The sequence below is a fragment of the Canis aureus genome, chromosome 14 (genome assembly GCF_053574225.1).
Source record: "Canis aureus isolate CA01 chromosome 14, VMU_Caureus_v.1.0, whole genome shotgun sequence".
NCBI lineage: Eukaryota > Metazoa > Chordata > Mammalia > Carnivora > Canidae > Canis > Canis aureus.
Genome location: NC_135624.1, coordinates 18240061 through 18260222, shown reverse-complemented (window position 1 = coordinate 18260222; position 20162 = coordinate 18240061). Strand labels below are relative to the sequence as shown.

The 20162-nt window shown below is 35.2% G+C and overlaps 1 protein-coding gene across 10 annotated transcripts in view; it reads left to right on the top strand.

Annotated features, from left to right (window-relative positions):
- TRPS1 (transcriptional repressor GATA binding 1) overlaps nt 1-20162 on the top strand; it is a 257131-nt gene that overhangs the window by 73553 nt on the left and 163416 nt on the right. For all 10 annotated transcript variants that reach the window (XM_077847017.1, XM_077847019.1, XM_077847023.1 and 7 more), the window contains one exon: nt 7799-8402. In XM_077847017.1, the coding sequence (XP_077703143.1) occupies nt 7799-8402 (604 nt within the window). The remainder of the gene's footprint in view (nt 1-7798; nt 8403-20162) is intronic.

The following is a 20162-nucleotide window of genomic DNA, read 5'->3' as shown; positions in this document are numbered from 1 at the left end:
GCTCAGCCAATTAAGTGTCTGCCTTTGGCTCAGATCATGGTCCCAAGATTCTGAGATCTGCCTGCGTTTGGCTCCCCACAAGGAGCTTGCTCTTCCCTCTCCTTCCTGCTTGTGCTCTCTTTCACTGTCTCTCTCAATAAATAAACAAATAAAAATCTTTTTAAAAACGTATTTATTAAAATAATGACTAATTTTATTAGGTAACAGATTTATTGATCTGTATTTAAATTAAATCGCCTTCAATTACTCTTTTTCTGTAGTAATTTGTCTGTGTTAGAATCCATAATTACCAAAAAATACCTTTCGAAGCTTAATTGATTCATATTTATGATTTGCTCATTTACTTCAATGTTCTGTTTAGTCATTGAAGAAGAAACAGATTTCAGTGGTTAAGAAGTACAGCTGTTTGGTAGAGAGCTTTTCAAATGCTGGCAGAAATCTCTGGAAGTTTACATTTAGAGGAGAAAAAGCATCACTCAGAGCTGACTTCACGTATACTGTGGGCTGGTTTATTATGAAAATAGAAATATAGAAGTATTACCAGAATAAGGTAATGATAGAGTAGCGTCTTTTAGCTGATCTTTTTCAAAGATCTAGAAAATCTCAGCCTTATGAATTTTGAAAGTAATGTTTAATCTCTGCTAATGAATGTGAAACACTACTGCTCAGGCCTCTGTACGTAAAAATCTGGATGGATCTGACATAAATGCGTTTTTATAGCACGTGAAAATTCTGTTAAATAGCATAAGGAGTAAAACGTCTTTTTTCCCAGAAATTTTCTCACGGAAAAATTAAGTAGTTTGGTCTTTTGTTAGGCAGCTTATAGTTTTCTCTGGAGGCAAGGTATGATTTAGCTTTTCTGTCAAATTTCTTTGATTCATGTCCTTGTTATCTATAATATTACACGAGACATCCTAATTTTGTGTAAGTATATCCCAGATATTGCATGGGACATATTTGCACTCAAATATTTGTTTTTTTACACTGACATTCAGGTTGTCATTGTGTGTTTTATCTGGCAATCCTGTGTTAGGGAGATCTACAAAATGATGTCTTTTTTTCCTTAGGTAGCATGAAGATAGTGTTTATTATCCCTTTGACAGGAGAATATGGGGATTTAAGTTAATGCAAAGCATGTATTTGTATTGAAAAAAGTTTGGCTAAATGTAGCCAGAAGTTTTAGGAGTTTTTAAATAATGAAGAGCTTATTCAGAAAAGCCACTCAAAATACACCATCTATGAAATATCTATGTACTTTTTCTTAATATTTCTCTGCTGCTCCATGAGCCTACATATTAAACCCAGCATCCTAAACATCCACAGTTGCTGTGGTGGTTTACCCCTTTTGTTACTAAGGTTTCATTTACTACTGGATGTTCTGAGTAGGGCTGGATACACAGATGTGTGAACTTTGATCTTGATCTTAAGGCAGTTATAACTGTAAAGCAGGATATACACAGAAGTTTAATAAAAGGCAATGTGGAAAAGTTCTTGGAACAAAAAGAGATTTGGAGTAGCTCAGAGGGTGCTAGGTTTACTCTTGAGTTGAATCATTTAGAATGTCTTCATGGTTGAGTGTGTGGATCTTGGGAAATACAAGAAAGAGTCCTTAAACTTCTTTGAGGTTTTCATACTAATGCTGATAAAAATGAAATTCATTTTTGTAGGTCAGAGATAAGTCCGAACTAATGTATTTTCATGATGACTAAACTTTTATTCTTCTGTAATGTTTTGTATATTCGAGATTAAACTAATCTATTTTTATTTTTAGGGGACGTGGCATTATGTTGAAGGTCTTTTCAGTAACTATTGAGATAATGACACATGTCAGAGAATATATGTACATGTTTCAGGAGCTAATTCCTGAATAAGCTAGTAACATTGCATCAGCTACCACACAGCATGCATGAAGGAGGACTGGTGGACAAGTGCTAAATACTGCATCATGTCCTCCATATTATTTTATGTGAGTTGACTTACCTGTGCTTCAGATTCTTTCCCATGAAGTAGGGGTGGGAACATGTACTTTGTGTGATTGTTGAAGGACAATTATATAAATGGCCTAGCACTAAAAATAGTGAAAGATGATCCCCAATGAATTTTTTTTTTTAAAAGATGAATTACTGTTTAAGGATTATGTTTGACAATGTTACATTTGTAGTTTAAACTTCCAAAGCTGTTCTGTTGACTCTCAGAGGTGGGTAATGTATGTGCTTTCCCAGGGAAGATGATGTTGGTCATCATAAAGAATTCATTTGAAAATGTTCTTTCAAGTGCTGAGAGTAAGTATACTCCAAACTAACCAATACCCATCTTGAAATTCTTTTTGACCGTGGCTTCATGATTCTTGCTATTTAAGGTGTTGCCTGGGCACCAACAGCATCAGAATCATGTGGGGTTTTGTAAGAAATACAGAATATTGGGTACTACTCCAGACTTCCAGAATCCGAATCTGGAGTTCAGCAAGATTTCCAGGTGATTCCTATGCATGCTAGAGTTGGAAAAACACTGCTCTGGATATTAGCGGAGGTTTTGAAAGAGTTTATATGGCTCTAAGCTTTTGAAAGTAATGATGTCTTTTTAAAATATTTTCTATCGTTTATTTAAGACTGATACTGCAGGGAGAAAGAAGAGCTTCTTTCTCCCTGGTCTCTAGGGCCCTATGTAGCAAATTGCCTTTTCTGCTTTACCTAGTTGTGCTCAATGGCCTGAAAGATTGAGCAGTTTAGCAGTTTACTACTTAATTGTCAAGCTTTACTCTTTTCATTAATAGTTGTTATACCCCCAATCTTCAGATTCTGAATAACAAAGCTAGTAAGGGCATCTCCTGTGTTGCATTAAATTCGGGTGGGGGGTGCCTTGCGAGTGTGTTCATTAAGTTCTTTAGAACCACAATATATCTATTAATGTAGTCTGTAGATACTGGCCTCTGTGTGTCACCTGGGGAACTTTGTTAAAAATTCCGATTCACAGGTTATGCCCAGGAGATCCTGATGGAGTAAGGCAATGAGAGGTACCTTGGACTCTGGATTGCTAAGAAACTCAGCCTGTTTTGCAAACCATTGCTGTAGTCGTGTCTTCCGCCGTCAGATGATCAGTTTCCCTTCCTCTCGTGTTTTCATTTTCCATATAGTCAGTAGTTTCATTGATTTCTGTATAAAGTTAAAAATTTAGGCCTCCAAAGGTAGAAAAATAGAACATCGATCTGGAAGGTAGAAGCCCTGTGTTCCTGACTTGATGTAGATTAAAGGGACAAGTCACTATTTCTCCATTTTCCTAATCTGTAACATGGGCTTTATCCTTCAGTGCAATGTGAGATCAGATATGTGTGAGTGCTTTGAACTCTTCAAAAGAAAACGTGTGTGAGTTGAGCTTACTATTACAACTTTATTTTAATATCCTTTCTGTTAAAATGTGTTTTCCTTTCACCATAAAACGTGGTTCTCACTGAGAATATTATTGGCTCTGCAGTTTGTGGGAGGCGATTGTTGTTTAGTTTTTGCTTTCTATCCATTCCCACCGATCTCTGCACTCTGACGGTTCTCCAGAACCTGTGTCAGGGAAGGTTTTGTCTAGGAAGGTCAGCTCGAGAGCTCCTCTGTGTCATAGATCAGAACACCACTTGCTGAGACCTGCAGATGAGGCAGGAGTTGTCCACTGGGACAGGAGCTTAGAATCAGAGAACCTAGAAGCCCTAGGCATCTTCTCTGAGTGTGATGCTTTGTGAGGAATTCAGTGCCTGGACAGGAGCCCAAGGCCTTTGTATATTTATGAGGACATACCAGTCAGATCATCGATAAGGGTGGCATGTGTTGTCTTATTTTGGTGGAGGGATAGGATGACATAAAGATATTTCTAGATTTCAGACTAAGTAGATATTGAAGGCACATAATCTGATTTAATGAGATATATTACTAGACATATTATGATTCTAAACCACCTTAATGAATACACTCAAGGCATCTCCACCTCCCAAGACTTTAATAAAATATAGGTAATGCCTTTTCCTATCTTTGTGATTCAGACTCTGAAGATTCTGGGTCTATTAATGAAAAGAGTAAAGCTTGACAATTAAGCAAACTACTAGATTCCTCATTCTTTCAGGCTATTGAATGCCACTGGGTGAAGCAGAAGAGGCAGATAATATAGTCTACCTGTCAGTGTCTTAAAGTAAAGAGTTGTTTAGGAGATAAACTTGATTTTAAGAATGATGTTCATCACAGTTAAGGTACATAGGGGAATGGAAAAGGATGATACTCCTTTTCACAAAGAGCATAGGATGCAGATTCACACAGAAGAGAAGCACTTTATTTAATTTTAGGGTTTATACTGGCTGACCCTTCCTTATTTACTTACTACTGCAGGTATTATTTACTTATATTCATAAGAACCTATCAAGAGGTGCTATGATTTTCATTTTGCAGATAAAGACATTGGGGCAATTTTAGTAAATTATCTGAAGTCACACATAGAGTAAAATACAGAGCCAAGATTGCAGTGCAGACATTCTGCTTCTAGATAGAGTCTATACTCTCAAATGCTCCAAGAAGAACTGAGATTCTGCTGTTTTAAAATATGTTGTTGCAAGGTACCCTAGGAAATTGTATTTCTTGTATTGTGTGTTGGTAATCTCTTCTTCCTGTTGCCCTAGAATTGACTTTATTTCTTGAAATAGCTTCACTGTAATTCTTTAGAAATTTTTGTACTTTGGAATTTTTTATGCTTTTTGTGCTTTTTGTTTTGTATAAAACATCAATTTTGGTAGAAGTAGCAGTGGCAATTTATCGTCTTAATTTATAGGATGGGATTCCCCTCACAGATTTCAAACAGAGACCCCACCATGTCAAGGAAACCGTAAGTTTACTGCTGTAGTGGACAGTGAATGAACTCATTAGAACTGTCCAGGGGTGAAGGTTGATGAGAGCTTGTGAATGTGCTTCCTGAAGTTTGTTTGTTTATTTAATTTGCATGACTCAATAGATTATGTGGTATATCTTCAGGAGGGTATTTCCTGGGTATGTTTTGATCTTTAACCATTCTAATAAATCTGTTTTTCTCTGTGCGATTGAACCTGTAGACATAACAATTTTTTGGTACAATTTTGAGGTTAGGACTTTATCTCCCATTGGAGATACTCAAATATAGTTTTGCTAGGAAGGTTCTTTTTTTGAAGTTCCCATAGGTTCTCCAGGTCCTAGATTTTGAGTCTTGTCTTTCTCCTTTGTGATCTGAATCCTGTTATGGGTTTTTCCGGCAAGATTCTTACTCTTGGTCATATACATCTTACCTTGGGGCAAGATTCTTACCTTGGGGCAAGATTCTTACTCTTGGTCATATACATCTTCTCCTTAAGGGTTAGGCTCCTTTCACTTAAGAAAATTAATTTTAATATTCTATTTCTTATGGTCAATTAATCATTAAATTAATTACATTTGTTGCATTTCCTTTTGCTTTATCTTTACTACTTAGTGAAGAAAATAGGAGAAAAGATAGAAAACAATCTTCTATAAAAAGTAAAAGTTAAATATATTTATTTAGCCAAACATAAGCTGTTAATGATAAGATAATTTCATAGTGCCTTCAGTACTCTTTTGACAATACTGGCTGAGATTTTGTTACATATCATAATACCTTTGAATTTTGCTTCCTTTAAATGTGAACATTCTTTTGTATTTTCAGCCATCAGACAGGTCTCAGAGGGAATGAAGTTATTTAGTACAGAAACTGTTAAGGTCCGAAGTGACTAAAACATACATTTATCCATGCTACTTCGGTGCCTATAACCTTGCAATTGCTTCCTTTAACCTCTGAAGATATCTGTCTGCCTGCTTACTGGGATCTACAAAACTCTAGATGACCTCTCCAGATTGTTTGATTGGCCTACTTCCTCTTATTTTTTTCCTCTAAAGCAGCAATGGCCTCTGTTCAGACTTGCTAGAATGTGCGTTCTTCCCCTTCCTCCTCCCCCAACAAGAATAGCTCCTTTTCATATATTGGTTTTCTTTCCCTCAGAAAGGTCTTCCTGACTGCCCCATGCAGCCCATCAACCCCATTACCATCCCATCCATTTCATTCTTGGCACATTCCACTCTTTATAAGCTAATGTGAGGATTGTCCTTCCTGGCTAGACTCCAAGCACCAGGTGGACAAAGACAGGGTGAACCATATACCAGTGTGAACCCAGTGCCTGGCAAAGTAATTTGTGATGACTATATATATATATATATATATATTTGTGTGTGTGCATATAAATGCATATGTGCTATATGTTGTAGCCTTTAAGCAATAGCTCTCAAAACTTATTTTGTTGCTTTAAGTTGACAACACATTGCATCAGTGGAGTAGCAAGTGTTTCACAGGGAGTTTATTTAGAAAGCCAAAATTTTTATAGTTAAGAAAAATGTGTCTTGGACTCCTGGTGGCTCAGTTATTAGGGGTCTGCCTTCGCCTCAGGTCATGATCCCAGAGTCCTGGGATTGGGTCCCACGTCACACTCCCAGCTCTGTGGGGAGTCTGCTTCTCCCTCTTCTGGTTGCCACTCCCCCTGTTTGTGTTCTCTCTCTCTCAAATAAATAAATAAAAAATCTTTTAAAAATGTGTCTCATTCTAAGTCACTGGAGTACCTTTCCAGTATGTCATTTAGGATATAGTGCCTCTGTTCTTTGTTAATCAAATATTTGTCTTAATTTGACATAGTTCCATCTTTAATAGCAGAGAATGCTATGAAATTCAACAATAAGTTCTTTTATGTCTTTTAAAAAGAAAACACACACATTCACGCATTCTTTATGAATGAATATATCTGTACAGCGCCTGTCATGCTGCTTGACACCCAGCAGGCACTCAATTTGCTGAATGTTCCTAAATCCTCACAGATAGATTGAATTTGTTTTAAAAAATCTTGAGCTTTGGGGTGCTTGGGTGGCTCAGTCAGTTGAGAATCTGCCTTCAACTCAGGTCTATGATACCAGGGTCCTGCAGAGCAGGGAGCCTGATTCCCTCTGCTTCCCACTTGTGCTTCTCTTGCTCTCTCTTTCTCTCTAATAAATAAAAATATTTTTAAAAAACTTAAAAAAATCTTGAGCTTCTAATACATCTTATTTACTAGAGTATGTAGATTAGTTAGCCATATTTCATTGACTAAATTGATTTAAATTTTATGATAGAAAAAACATTGTAATCAAGTACAATTTAATACATACATATAAAAGCTGTATAAAGTAACACTAGAGATGTATGTATATTTATAAAGAAAAAAACGTCGATATAGTTTAAGTAAACAGAAGAAAAGTCCATTGGTGAAACCAGTGTGAAAAGAATTGTGTCTGTTAAATAATAATGATTTGGTGATTATCCAATGACGGTAAAGTGAACGGAGTGAGTCCTTCAATAATAAAACAAACCAACCGGGGCGCCTGAGTGGCTCAGTTGGTTGAGCGTCTGCCTTTGGCTCAGGTCGTGATCCCGGGGTCCTGGGATCAAGCCCCATGTCTGGCTCCCTGCTCAGCAGAGAGTCTCCTTCTCCCTCTCCCTCCACCTCTCCCCATGCTTGTGCTCTCTCAATAAATAAATAAAATCTTAAAAAATAAAATAAGACAAACCAACCAGTTTTCAATGTCACATTCTTTTTATGGAACCAAAAAAAATAGCATTTAATATTCCAGCTTTTGGGTGTTGGGAATGGTCTATTTCTTCCTACCCATTCCATTACATGAGATAAAATTCAGGTGCTTAAAGACTGTTTCTTTTTCAAAGCCCTTCCGAATGCTATTTTTCTAATGACTGTTTTCTTCTCCAGGAGAGCACACAGCTGCTACAAATGCCGCCAGTGCAGTTTTACAGCTGCTGATACTCAGTCACTACTGGAGCACTTCAACACTGTTCACTGCCAGGAACAGGACATCACTACAGCCAATGGCGAAGAGGACAGTCATGCTGTATCTACCATCAAGGAGGAGCCCAAAATTGACCTTAAGGTCTACAGTCTGCTCAATCCAGACTCTAAAATGGGAGAGCCAGTTTCTGAGAGCGTGGTGAAAAGGGAGAAGGTGGAAGATAAGGATGGGCTGAAGGAGAAAGTTTGGACAGAGAGTTCAAGTGATGACCTTCGAAACATGACTTGGAGAGGGGCAGACATCCTGCGAGGCAGCCCGTCATATACTCAGGCAAGTCTGGGCCTTCTGACGCCTGTGTCTGGCACCCAAGAGCAGACCAAGACTCTACGGGATAGCCCCAATGTTGAAGCTGCCCATCTGGCACGACCTATTTATGGCTTGGCTGTGGAGACCAAGGGATTCCTGCAGGGGGTGCCAGCTGGCGGAGAGAAGTCCGGGACCCTCACCCAGCAATATCCTGCTTCGGGAGAAAACAAGTCCAAGGACGAATCCCAGTCCCTGTTACGGGTAGGAAGGTTTAATTTTTAAATAATTCACCTATTTTGAAGGGAAAACGGGAAAACACACAGTCTCTAGATGTAGTATCAATTCATTCTTACCAACCGAAATGAAATAATCGGTGTCAGTCTGGGGATTTCTACTTGTAAGGCTGAAGTGCTAGAGAGTAGCTCGTGGGTGTTTGCGTGTACTATACACATACTCGATGCGGTGGTAGGCAGTCACTTGTTTGTCACTACTCTTAGCTCAGATTGAATGTTGGTTAATCATTCCTGGTGATTATGCAAAACAGCGAGGCTGTATTTGGAGAAGGGGGGTTCGGAATCCCAGAAGATTGCACATCTGTTATGTTGAAATAGGTAAATGACTTTTAAATTTTAAGGTGGTGTGACACTATAAATGGTTAACAAGGAAATTAGCAGAGATTTAAAGCACTAGGCGTTGCAAAGCCCATGGTGAGATGTGAATACAGAAATGTAGTTTTTGAAAACTGACAAATGCTTGTACAAATGACAATGCTTGTTGTTGTTCAGTTACCAAAAAGGGGGGAGAAATGAGATAGACCTAAGTGTGAGTGGTGTGAAAGGCATCCAAAGAAGAGAAAGAACCATGTGTTGTATATGATCACACTTCTTTAGGAAGAAAGACCTGGTCCCAGGTGGAAACACAAAACCTCTGAAAACGATAAGATCCTTGCTCTCTCTTCATGCTATGTAGCAATGTCAAGAAATATTTTAGATTTAGAAAATTTACGAACTCTCAAGTCAGTGATGCTTGCTTTTTGCCTAAGGCACCACCACTTCGACATTTCATCTTGACTCTAAGAACATTTTGAGCCTTCTGCATGATTTTGAAGCTTTGTGGGTGCCTAGAAGGTAGGATCAGAAAGCAGCTGACCTTTACAAAAGAGCCAGTTAGGAAAAGATAGCGCAGCCAGCCCGATGCTTTGACCTACAGGCCAGAGACCATAGATCCATAGGTCTCTCTGGATGGGTTCTGGAGAGAAACGTTTCTCTTTCCAGTGTCTGTGTGGCTGGCTACTCTGCTCTCATTTCCTGCAGATTCTCTGAAGTCTATCTGTGCTCTTCAGGTTTCCCCAGTGGAGTTGAGAAATGCCTCTTGAAGGTACACAGTTCATTATAAAAGCTGTTCCCTTTCCTGGCTGCAGTCATGCCCTGGAGCTAAGAGAAAGGCTTGAATGCAGAAGAGGCTATATCCCTTGTACACGGAGAAACAAAGACTCATTCCTGCAGGGAAGGAGCAACTTTATTATAAGTAACTTTCAAAAGAAGATAAATATTTCCTGGGCCTTTCAAAAGGGTATTCAACTCAGGGAGTTTCTTTCCAATAAATATACAGATGGGGCTGCAATTGTCAATGTTCATTATTTTCTTAGCATGTCAGGACTCTTCTGGTCTCAAGTGGCTCTTTTGGTTTCTGGGTATAAGGCTGGAAGATATGTCTTAAAGTTTTTAAATTTCATTTTGCATCTTGAGAGTGTGTTGTAATTGGGTGCCTTACATCCGTATCACTATAGCTCTCCACCCATCTTTTTTTTTTCTTTTTCCATTAAAATTATTTTCATCTGAGACATCTTCATTCAATACCAGGTTGTTTGGCTCTTTTAGACTCTTTCTGGAATATTACCTTTCCCGCCACCATGTATACACACCGAGAATTTGGAACGATTGATGTTTTTTTATGTGGTTAAGTCCAAAGCCTGAGCATGAGAGTGTTACATTTTTTGAGCAGACTGGGGATGATAATACTTTTCTAAAAAGTTGTTTTTCTCAATTCTTCCACTTCCTTAATTCCCTGACTTCAAGTTTCTGTTGCATCATTGCAACTGTTTCTTTAGTTCCTCCACATTAGCTGCTGAAGAATGAAATCTGCAGCGAGAGATTGGTTCACCATGTTCTACAAATAATCAAATTCCTAACCTTAGGATTTGTGATCTTTAAAGGTGATCATCTAACTAAATCTTGAGAGATGACAAAATTTATATATATATATATATATATATATATATATATTATAGTCTTGGCTCATTCTTCCTTGACTAGAGTAGAATGTGACTCTTTAAGATTGATATTTTCATTGTATTCGAATACTGCTTTTGGGAATCACCAGTTTTATTGGATATTTGGAATAGAAAGCATAGCTGATTTAATTTGTGGTGTATTTAGTGTATTTAGTGAATTAAAACTTATTAATGTCCACATATCTTAGATGATCAGCTTTTGAAGACATTTAAGAGGCCTAAGAAGCAGAGCCCATTCTGATTATGAATTTGACAAGAATTCTGCTTTGGTGGTAGAAATTGGTATTGCTGAGTTATCATAGCGAAAATGCTTTGTCTTCCCTTCATTCCTCTGCCATCAGTAAGGAAAATCCCAGCAGAGTATCACCACCATATTTACTAAAGGCAAAAACAACGTACTTTATTTAATTTTGTATTGTAGGAGTCTAGTTATTAGTGAAGGTGCTCTATAAAAGTTTGTAAATTCACAATAAAATATGCAAATACAGTTTGCATGTTTTGAATGGAAATACAGTTATTTGTGGAAATGTATGCCTACAGAATATCACATTCATATTTGAGTATAAATGGAAATGAACTTGAAATTATCTTGCTCTTTGGCAGTTTTTTAGAAATAGTAAGCAACTTAAAAACAGAAAGTTGGTTTTAAAAGTCATTTTATTAAGTAGTGCATACGGTGTAGACTTCATAGAGTAAGTATGTATATAAATACATTTATCTATGTAGTTTCTAATATTAAAAGTAAAAACTTGACTATCAACTGACTACTATACAGATTGATAGTGAGAATCAAGCATGAAATTTTGTACAGCAGAAAATGTTAATTTAAAATGGTTCAACTATGCTGATTTATAGTGGAAACCTTTTTAAAGAGTAGGCTGACTGTATTTAGGGCCATTCACAAAGCACATAATTATAATGTTGCTTTCAGGATATTGGTCTTTCTGATATATATTTTTTAACTGTCTTCAGTTATGAAATTTTGCTGCACTCAAAATGAAGAAGGAAATAAATACAAGAATCAGGGAAGACGTAAGATTTCAAAAATTTTTTTATTAGTTTTTTTTTTCTTTTGTTTTACCTAGATTAGGTAAGTGTTTGGCTTTTAGTTTCAGATTCCAAAGCAGATCATTTATGTATATTTTCATGTAGCGAATGTCTTTTATTTTTCCTCTGTTACCAGTATGGAATTGATGTTGTTACAAAACATTTTAAATTGTGTATGTGATCTGGGTGGACCATTGTGCTTTGAGGATGGCAGGGAGCACATTAGCATAAGCTTTATCTTGTAAATTGCTTTATGAAAATTAGTTTTTTGTTGTCTATTAACTACACAATGTTTCTGTAAAATCACTGGATTTTTTTTCTTTTATGAGTAGGAAGAAGCATTAAAGACTTTAGACTCTGCTAGAAATAGTCCAAGTTTATAGGAAAACTTTGTGATTCTTTTAAAACTTCTAGAAGGATTTTATAAACATGAATAAGTTCCTGAAAATCTTTTGAAAATGCAGTGTTTTCATTTAAACTTAAGATTTGGCTCTGTGGAGAGGTTACCATATTTAACATTTTCTGTGCTAAAAGCAAAAGTTAATTGGTTTTAAATATTCAACTTGATGTTCCTTTCTCATTTTAAACTAAACAGTGTAGTGTAGTCAGAACTCAGTACAGTCGTGTGCCTTTCTCTGGCCAGTTTCTTCTATGATGTGTATTTACACAAAGGTATTTATTTATTCCTTTTGTAGACAGACTCATACAAATGCAACTGTATTAGTCTTATGATTTCCTGAATAAGAAATTCCAGATCTCATTCTGGTAATTGACTTTTTAGATTGGATTTTATAATATAGAAAGCTATGTCTTTTAACTGACAGCCGCATTAATAGGAACAAAACATCTGTCATTAAATTTCACAAAGATTTTGCCAATATCAAATGCAGTTTTTCTTTTAATGAAATGCAGAAGTATAATTGAGTTTAGATGGTAAATGTGTAGGGAGAGTTTATGGCAAATCAACATCCAGGTAAACATTGGCATGTCATAGTTGGGTAACTCATCGGCTCTAATTCTTCCGTAGGTTCAGCACCCTAGTCATTAGTACACTTTCTTCATGCATCTAGGGGAAAAATGATTTTAGATTCCAGTGTAAATTTATTTAGAGAAGTCTGTCCATTTCAATGTGTACATTTTGCACCACTTGGTTTTGGCAGAAAACCTTCAGCCATGGACAGTCGGAGTTGAGTTCCAAGTTGAGCCACTGTCAAAGGCAGGGCCTCCCAGGATCTCCGTTCATCCCACTCTTGGGATTATAATGCCTGCCGTCCTCACAGAAGAGCTGTGCAGCTTGCTTAATTAATGTTTGTCAGGCCATTTGAGATCGTAAGATGCAGGGTTCTAGATAAGTACAAAGTAGCATGATTATTTGTTCGTTTTGTAAATGTGATACCACGACAGCACAAAGTAGATGTTATTTTCTCCTTGCTTCAGTGGTGTTAAATTTATAGTTTAAAGATTGTTGATACCGGACAGTCCATTGAGATGCAAAAATGTTCTTTTGGGGACAGTCCATTGGCAGCCAAGCGGACGTTCAAACAAGCGACAGTGTTGAATGCCTTTACAACCACTGACAGATCGAAGCAACTTTTTTAACTAAAGATGATTTCAAGGGAGAAGTCTGATACTGGTTTTTTTCCCCTTCATGTTCAATGAAAAATAAAAGCAGTTTTTCAATCATCCTTAGGTAGTCGTGATGTAACATGTTTATGTATATAACTTTTTCTAACTCTATTTGAATATTTACATATGGATGTACTTAATCCCAAAGAGAACAGACTATACCAGGAAAAATGGGAAGTGTATACCTCTGAGATCACTGGTTATGGAGCTTGGTTTTTTAGGTTTTTAGGCCACATTGATAAATTCTCTTCTTTAGGTAACGATATTTGATTTGTTGATACTTGAATAAAATACTAAAAACCATTTACAATATCCAGAGATTAAAAATCCTTTTATCTCTGTGCTTTTGCCCCTGGATAGGTGAATTTCTGCTGTCCACCTATTAGAAAAGGATATGATTTAAATTCAAATGTAATATAGATTTATTTAAAAAATACAGTTCATTCATTAACTTAGTTAAATGTAGCAATGAACATGACTGTTTTGTTTTTATTAAATAAAATTTAGGTAGCTTTTTTTTTCTTTATTCGTTATTCATCTTTTATATTGGTTTACTATTTTTGACAGTAGATCATAGCTAAACCAATTTGATAAACATATATATATGTTTGATTTTATTGTCTTGACCAATGGGATTTTCTTTGATTCTAATTTCTTTTTTATAAGTCAGCTCCATTGGTTCAAGTATTTTTGGAAGCATGCTTTTTTCTTTTTTGTAACCTGGGTTTTTTGTGAAGCCTGGCATAGTTCTGCTGGCCCAGGTTTGTACGGCAGGGGAAGCAGATGTATCTTTTAGTGAATTGGGCTGTAAGTTTGTAGTCGCTGTGAAATGGTATCCTTCAGCACAGTATCTGTTAATTATTTCCTGTATAACTATCTTTTGCTTGGCTTCCTTTTCTCACAGACTGCATGAGTCAGGAGATAACAGGGCCCCAAAAGGAACCCATTGTTAAATGTTCTTTCTTAGATGTTGGAAATGAAGAGTATATAAAAGGTGGCCCAAGTTTCAGGAGCAACAGATGGAGAATGATTCAAAAGTGTGTCAGCCGTGAGCTACGCAGCCTTGATGTGAATCTAGTACTTTTCTGGCAAAGTCTGATCTGATGGACGGATTTAACAGAAGTGTTGATTCCCTAAAATGCCAGGAAATTTTTTTTTTTATTTTGGATTTTTGTATATTTTGTTATTTGATGCCAACAAAAGAGTAAATATTGTTTCCATTGTCGTATTCTTTATCCACTTTTCCCTTTGACTCTCTTAGGGAACTTTCACTAAGTATTTATACACAAAGACACTGACTAGTGTGGAATGGTCTACTAGTTAACTCAAGGAAGATTGGCAAGTAGGATAGTGCTGCATGTAAGTTGTGTTATGAGTTCAAAGAAATGCAAACATATCAGGGAAGTTTGAAGAATCTGTTTCTTTCATTTTGGTGAAACAACATCCTGATTTATAGATGTCTGTAATTAATTATAATTTATAAATAAAACAGAACCAGGCATATGACTTTATTTTAGAAAAAAATCCACAATACTTAATCTTTAGGCATCTTTTATGTTATTGGTGATTAGAAGTAAGGCAAAGGAATCTTTCTTTTCTTTTGTTTTTGTAAATGCAGGATGTTTGTTAGTAAGATAAATTCAGTGATTGGTATCATTATTTATGTAAGAATGATCAAATAGCTCTCACACATAATTTTACATGTTAACATTCCTCTTGAAAAATATAGTTTCTCAATTTAGAAGGTTTACTTTTGGCATATTAATTATGAAAGCGATGAACCATTTTATACCCTGGAAATTTACCTATTTGTAGCATCATGATTAACCAGAAAAAGATATATTATTACTATTTTTTAAAGATTTTATTTATTCATGAGAGACACAGAGAGACGGAGACACAGACAGAGGGAGAAGCAGGCTCCATGCAGGTCCGTACAGGGAGCCTGACGCTGGACTCGATCCTGTGACTCCAGGATCACGGCCTGGACCAAAGGAAGGTGCTAAGCTGCTGAGCCACCCAGGGATCCCCATAGATATATTTTTTAAAAGGCAAGATATACTTTATAATTCCACTAACATTTAAAAAAAAAGATGAAAAGTGATTACAAGTCAGACATTTATGTGACTTAGAATACAAGCAAAGATTTTTAAAATAGATTTTTAATAAGCACAGTATTTTGTTTGAGAAAAGTGATGAGACCCATGGCAGTGTGTTTTATTGAATTCCATTTGCCTGTAGTGTTATATTTGTTAGATTTTGTTTACATTTGGATATTCAAGACTTATACTAAGTCATGAAGGAAAAGTCTTGGTAGATAAATGTCCTGTAAAATTATCTCTTCTCAGGGAATCAACTTCAGGTGTTTACTCAGTAATGTAGTGGATAGCTTGAGAATCCCTCATAGCTGCCCAATTTGAATTCTTGATGCGAAAGACAAAACCTGATGAAACTACTTCAGAACAATTGGATATGAAAGCATTAAAAAAAAAAAGAACTTAGTTAACATAGATGGATACTTATAATTGATTGCCAAGTCATTTAGTATTTCAGTTTCTAGGATTAAGAGTTTACTGCCTTTCCATTAGTTTATTATTGGATTAACAACTTTCATCCTCACCAAACCCTTTGAGGTTGAAGCTATTATTATCTTTTTTATTTAGGTAAGGAAACTGAGGTAGAGAAATTAATTAATCTGCCCGAGGTCACACCGCTTTTAATGGCAGAGATGCAATTCTGATGCTGGCAGTTTGACTGTGGTTCATGTTCTTCACCATTGCATAGCCTCTTTCGACTCTCCACGATCTGTTCATAAATGCTTGGCTGACTTTCTGCAATTTCAGAAAAAATTTGTTCCATAAAACATACACTCTTCATGTGTTTTGTGTCCAAAACAGAAAAATAACTTTTTGAAAATGATACAAATGATAGATGCTTTTCAAAAAAGAAGTATATCTGTATTATCATACAGAACACTACAGAAAATGAAAACCAGTCATAAGTTCCAACCTACAAATACTTTTCTATTCATATGTTGGTTTCTAATTTATTTTTTGTATGCATGCGAATGTAAATTTTATTCTTATATGGGGTCATTGCCTCACTCTTGTAATCTTTTTTTATTTAACAATATATTTTAGACATCTTTTCTCATCAACAAATACAACTTACAATATTTGGTTTAGTGTCTCCATGTTGTACTATGAAGTAGTTATATCCTAATGTGCTCAGTAAAGCCTACTGGTAAACATTTAGGGGGCTTCCAATTTTTAGTTATAAAGAAACTTTGATGGACTTCCTCTTATGTGTTATTTTATTGTTTTGTCATTTCCTTAGGATAGTTTCTTATTATTCCAGCTACTTAAATGAAAAAAAACATGACTGATAACAAATAATGTTCAATGTCCAAATCACCATCCTCTAAATGGGTCATTTTTAAAATACAAAATAAATTCATTCTTAAATAATGCTTAGAGAATAATATCCTAGAAAAATTTAATTAATAATTAACTGCTAAACTGGAATTGACTTACTAAATGATGAATGCAGATAATTAAGGAAAAGGCAAATAATCCTAAAGAGTTATTTCTTACCATGTATATGGTATATAGCAATTGACCAATAGCCATGACTATAGTATGAAATGCTTACATATTGCATATGCAGCAAAGTTTATTTTGTAGAGAAATTTATTTTCAAGCAGGACCTATTTTCTTAAGTAGAGTTGAGTCATGAACAGTCAACTCAGGTAGACTTGCCTTTTTTAGGGGAGAAATTGCTGTTTTCCTCGTTTTAATTTTGTTCCATGGACAGTGTTCTGCTGTGCTTCACAATTTCTCATCCTAGTTTTAAAGTTTTTACCTTCCTTGTGTGTGTAATAGATTTGGTGGGTAATGGTGTGGGCTTTGAGGGAACATAACAGAGAAGTTGATTTTTTTTTTCTTTAAAACATGGAATTTAATGATCTTCATTTCAGTGTTTTGCTGAAATATTTATATTGATCCCATTAGAAAGTATTTTTCTTTTATAAGACTTTTCAGAATGTCAGCTAGAACATTCTTTATTATTCCTTAATAAAGTATTAGAAGGACAGGAGCACAAGAATACTTTCTCAATTAGTATTGAGGTTGTGCTTGTTATATGCCACAAATACAGAGTTTCAGGCTATTCTTACCGACTAATAACACTTAGAAAAACATCCATGGTGTCGTTTTTATATGTAATGTAGTCAGACTCGTGTAGGGGAATTTGAAAATATATAAATATTACATTTGAGAGAGCTATTCACTTAAAAATAATTACTTGTTTTTTTTTAAAAGACTCAGTATAAAAATAAAAAAGACAGTGTAGAAGTTTAAAATATCTTTCCTGGTACATTAAAAAATGAAAATACTTTTCTTTACCTATAACTTCATAGAAGCATATCTGTTTCATAAAATATGGTACAATGAAAACACTGCTGGCCGTATATTAGGAGATACATATGTTCATTTTACTTCATTCTTCCTGTCAAGAATTTACAACTTTCTTGATTGAAACTTTCTTTATAATTCAAGAAAATCTATCTATTTTGGCTGAATTATGTATTTATTCAAAAGAAGTTGGAGCTTTTTAAAATGTGGATTACCTAGCTAGGCAATCTATGATCTACAGATTAATTATCTAGTTAATATGACTACCAAAATTTTAAGAGAGATATATATATATATATGTATGTATATGTATACACATATGTATACACATATACGTATACACACACATCTATATATGTATGTATGTGTATATAGCCTAAAAGTAAAACTGGAGGTTTTATATGTATACACACACACACACAAACACACACACACACACACACACCATGTGTGTCTATGATTTAGGATGGATTTTAAAATCAAATTGAAATTTAGAGCTTGCCTCAAGTTCATATGTGATTTAAATATTTCAGAAGACTCCAAGATATATACTAATTATTTTCGAGAAGGATGTCTAGGCTGCTGAGGTCACAGTTGGGTTTGGAGGTGGGTGTGTCCCACCTTTAATAGGCTGTCTTTAGTGTGAATCAGGCTTGACTGGATTTTATGTTCTGGTAAAATTAGATTTCATGTTTTCTTTTTACTCTTCCCTTGTGATGCAGTGGAAAGAGGACTGGATTTTGGAGGCAAGGAGGTTTTGTGTTCTAGACTCACTTTGTGACTAAATAGCCGTGTGACCCTGACTGAGTCATTCAATCTTTGTGCACTGTTTCCTCTGGAAAATTATAGAGCTTGAAGTATACAATTACTCATCTCTTTAAAACTGCAAATTCTAGGGACAAGTCAATTTTCTATAAAACCTTAAACTTTCAGGTCTGTGAGGCTACCTTAAGAAAAGTCTTATTTTTTAAACTCACTACTTATTCCTGGTGTCCAAAGAGAGATATCACATACTTGATGTATGCATTCTTAAATCAGATTTCCCTCTAATGACAAAGAATCTATAAGTTATCAAAAAAATACTGTCACAATGCAGTCTGAAATCTTCAACAATTATATTCTTTGAGCTTTTTTGAGCTTATCTCACAAAATATAGCTCATTCTTTCAAAATAAATTGTTTTAAAGAATCATGTTATTAAGGGCTTGCTTGTGTATGATGATAAAGGGAAGTATGTACAATGAAAATAAAATAATTCTGGTGAGAATTTGACATGCTTGAAGTCTATTTCCTCAGTTTCTTGGCATTGAGCGGTGATGCCTGTTTTGTTCACAGTCAGATGTTCAAATCAGAGTTTTGGATGCAGAAACTAATTTTAGTAGGTGGGGTGCAAATTTCTTATGAGTCCATGAATAGACTCTAATCCCAGCTGTTTCATTACAATTATAAAAATAAAATTGGCTGTGAATCATTCAAACTCAATTTAATGGATGTGAATAATTCAGTTTCATCCCACTGAAATCTTAAAACTATAAACCTATCTTAGATTTTTTATGCTCCTTCAGACTTAGTATCCCTTATGCACATATGACTTACTTGAAGTATCGCTGGTCATGATGAAAATGACCATATTTCCACTCAGTTCCTGTGGGCTTTGGGAGAGGAGCTGGTCCCTAGTATGAGGTGAGGGACGAAATGGAGAAGCAATTGGGAAGAGTCTACAAAAAAGAGAAAAGGATGTTTAATTAGTATCTCTTAGCTTTTTCTTTCTCATTAAAATATACATGTTCATTATAGACATTTTAGAAAATATAAGAAAAAATAAGAAAATGACTGCTTAGTACTCAGTGCATCCTTTTCTGGACACACACGCACATACACACACACACCCCTACACACATAGACATATACATACAAATACAAGTTTATAGGCTTATTGTTAAATAACCTCCAGTTTTACCTTATAATAAATGGTAAACATTTTTCCATATTAGCATATATTCTGCTACATCATATTTATTGACCTCATGGTTTTTCATTATATGTTGTACTAGAAAAGATGATTATTGATTACTTGTGGTTGGACATTTAAGTTATTTCCAGTTTTTGCTATTATAAATAGTGTTGTATTGAATATCCATGTAGCTAAATAATTGTATCTTGCTTACAACTTTAAATTGTTAAAATTGATTTCCTTATAATCAGGTGCCTCTACGGGATGATACAATAACAGAATTTATTGGCAAGTATAAATTATTTTACCAGGCTGTGTATATATACTCTTGGGAAACAGAAAAATAGTATCATTTCTTGACTTTAATTAGCTGGAATTACCTCATAGTGGTAGCTAAGAAATAGAAATCCTAATATTTTCTTTAAAGATCATTATAGGGGAAAAAGTTAATATGATGGTTTGAATAAAGTGTATTTCTGAAGCACCAACAAATAATCAAGCAATCTGTTTACTTTTATAAGTTGAAAGATAGATTCCTTAGTTACCTTGGTATTCAAAAATTGTCTAAATAGTATAATATACTAAAGTGAGTCTTACAATGTAAATATATAAAGATAGATAGATAGACATGCATGTACTATCTCAAGGGATTTAGCTGTCTCCATGTACTATCTCGGATTTAGCTGTCTC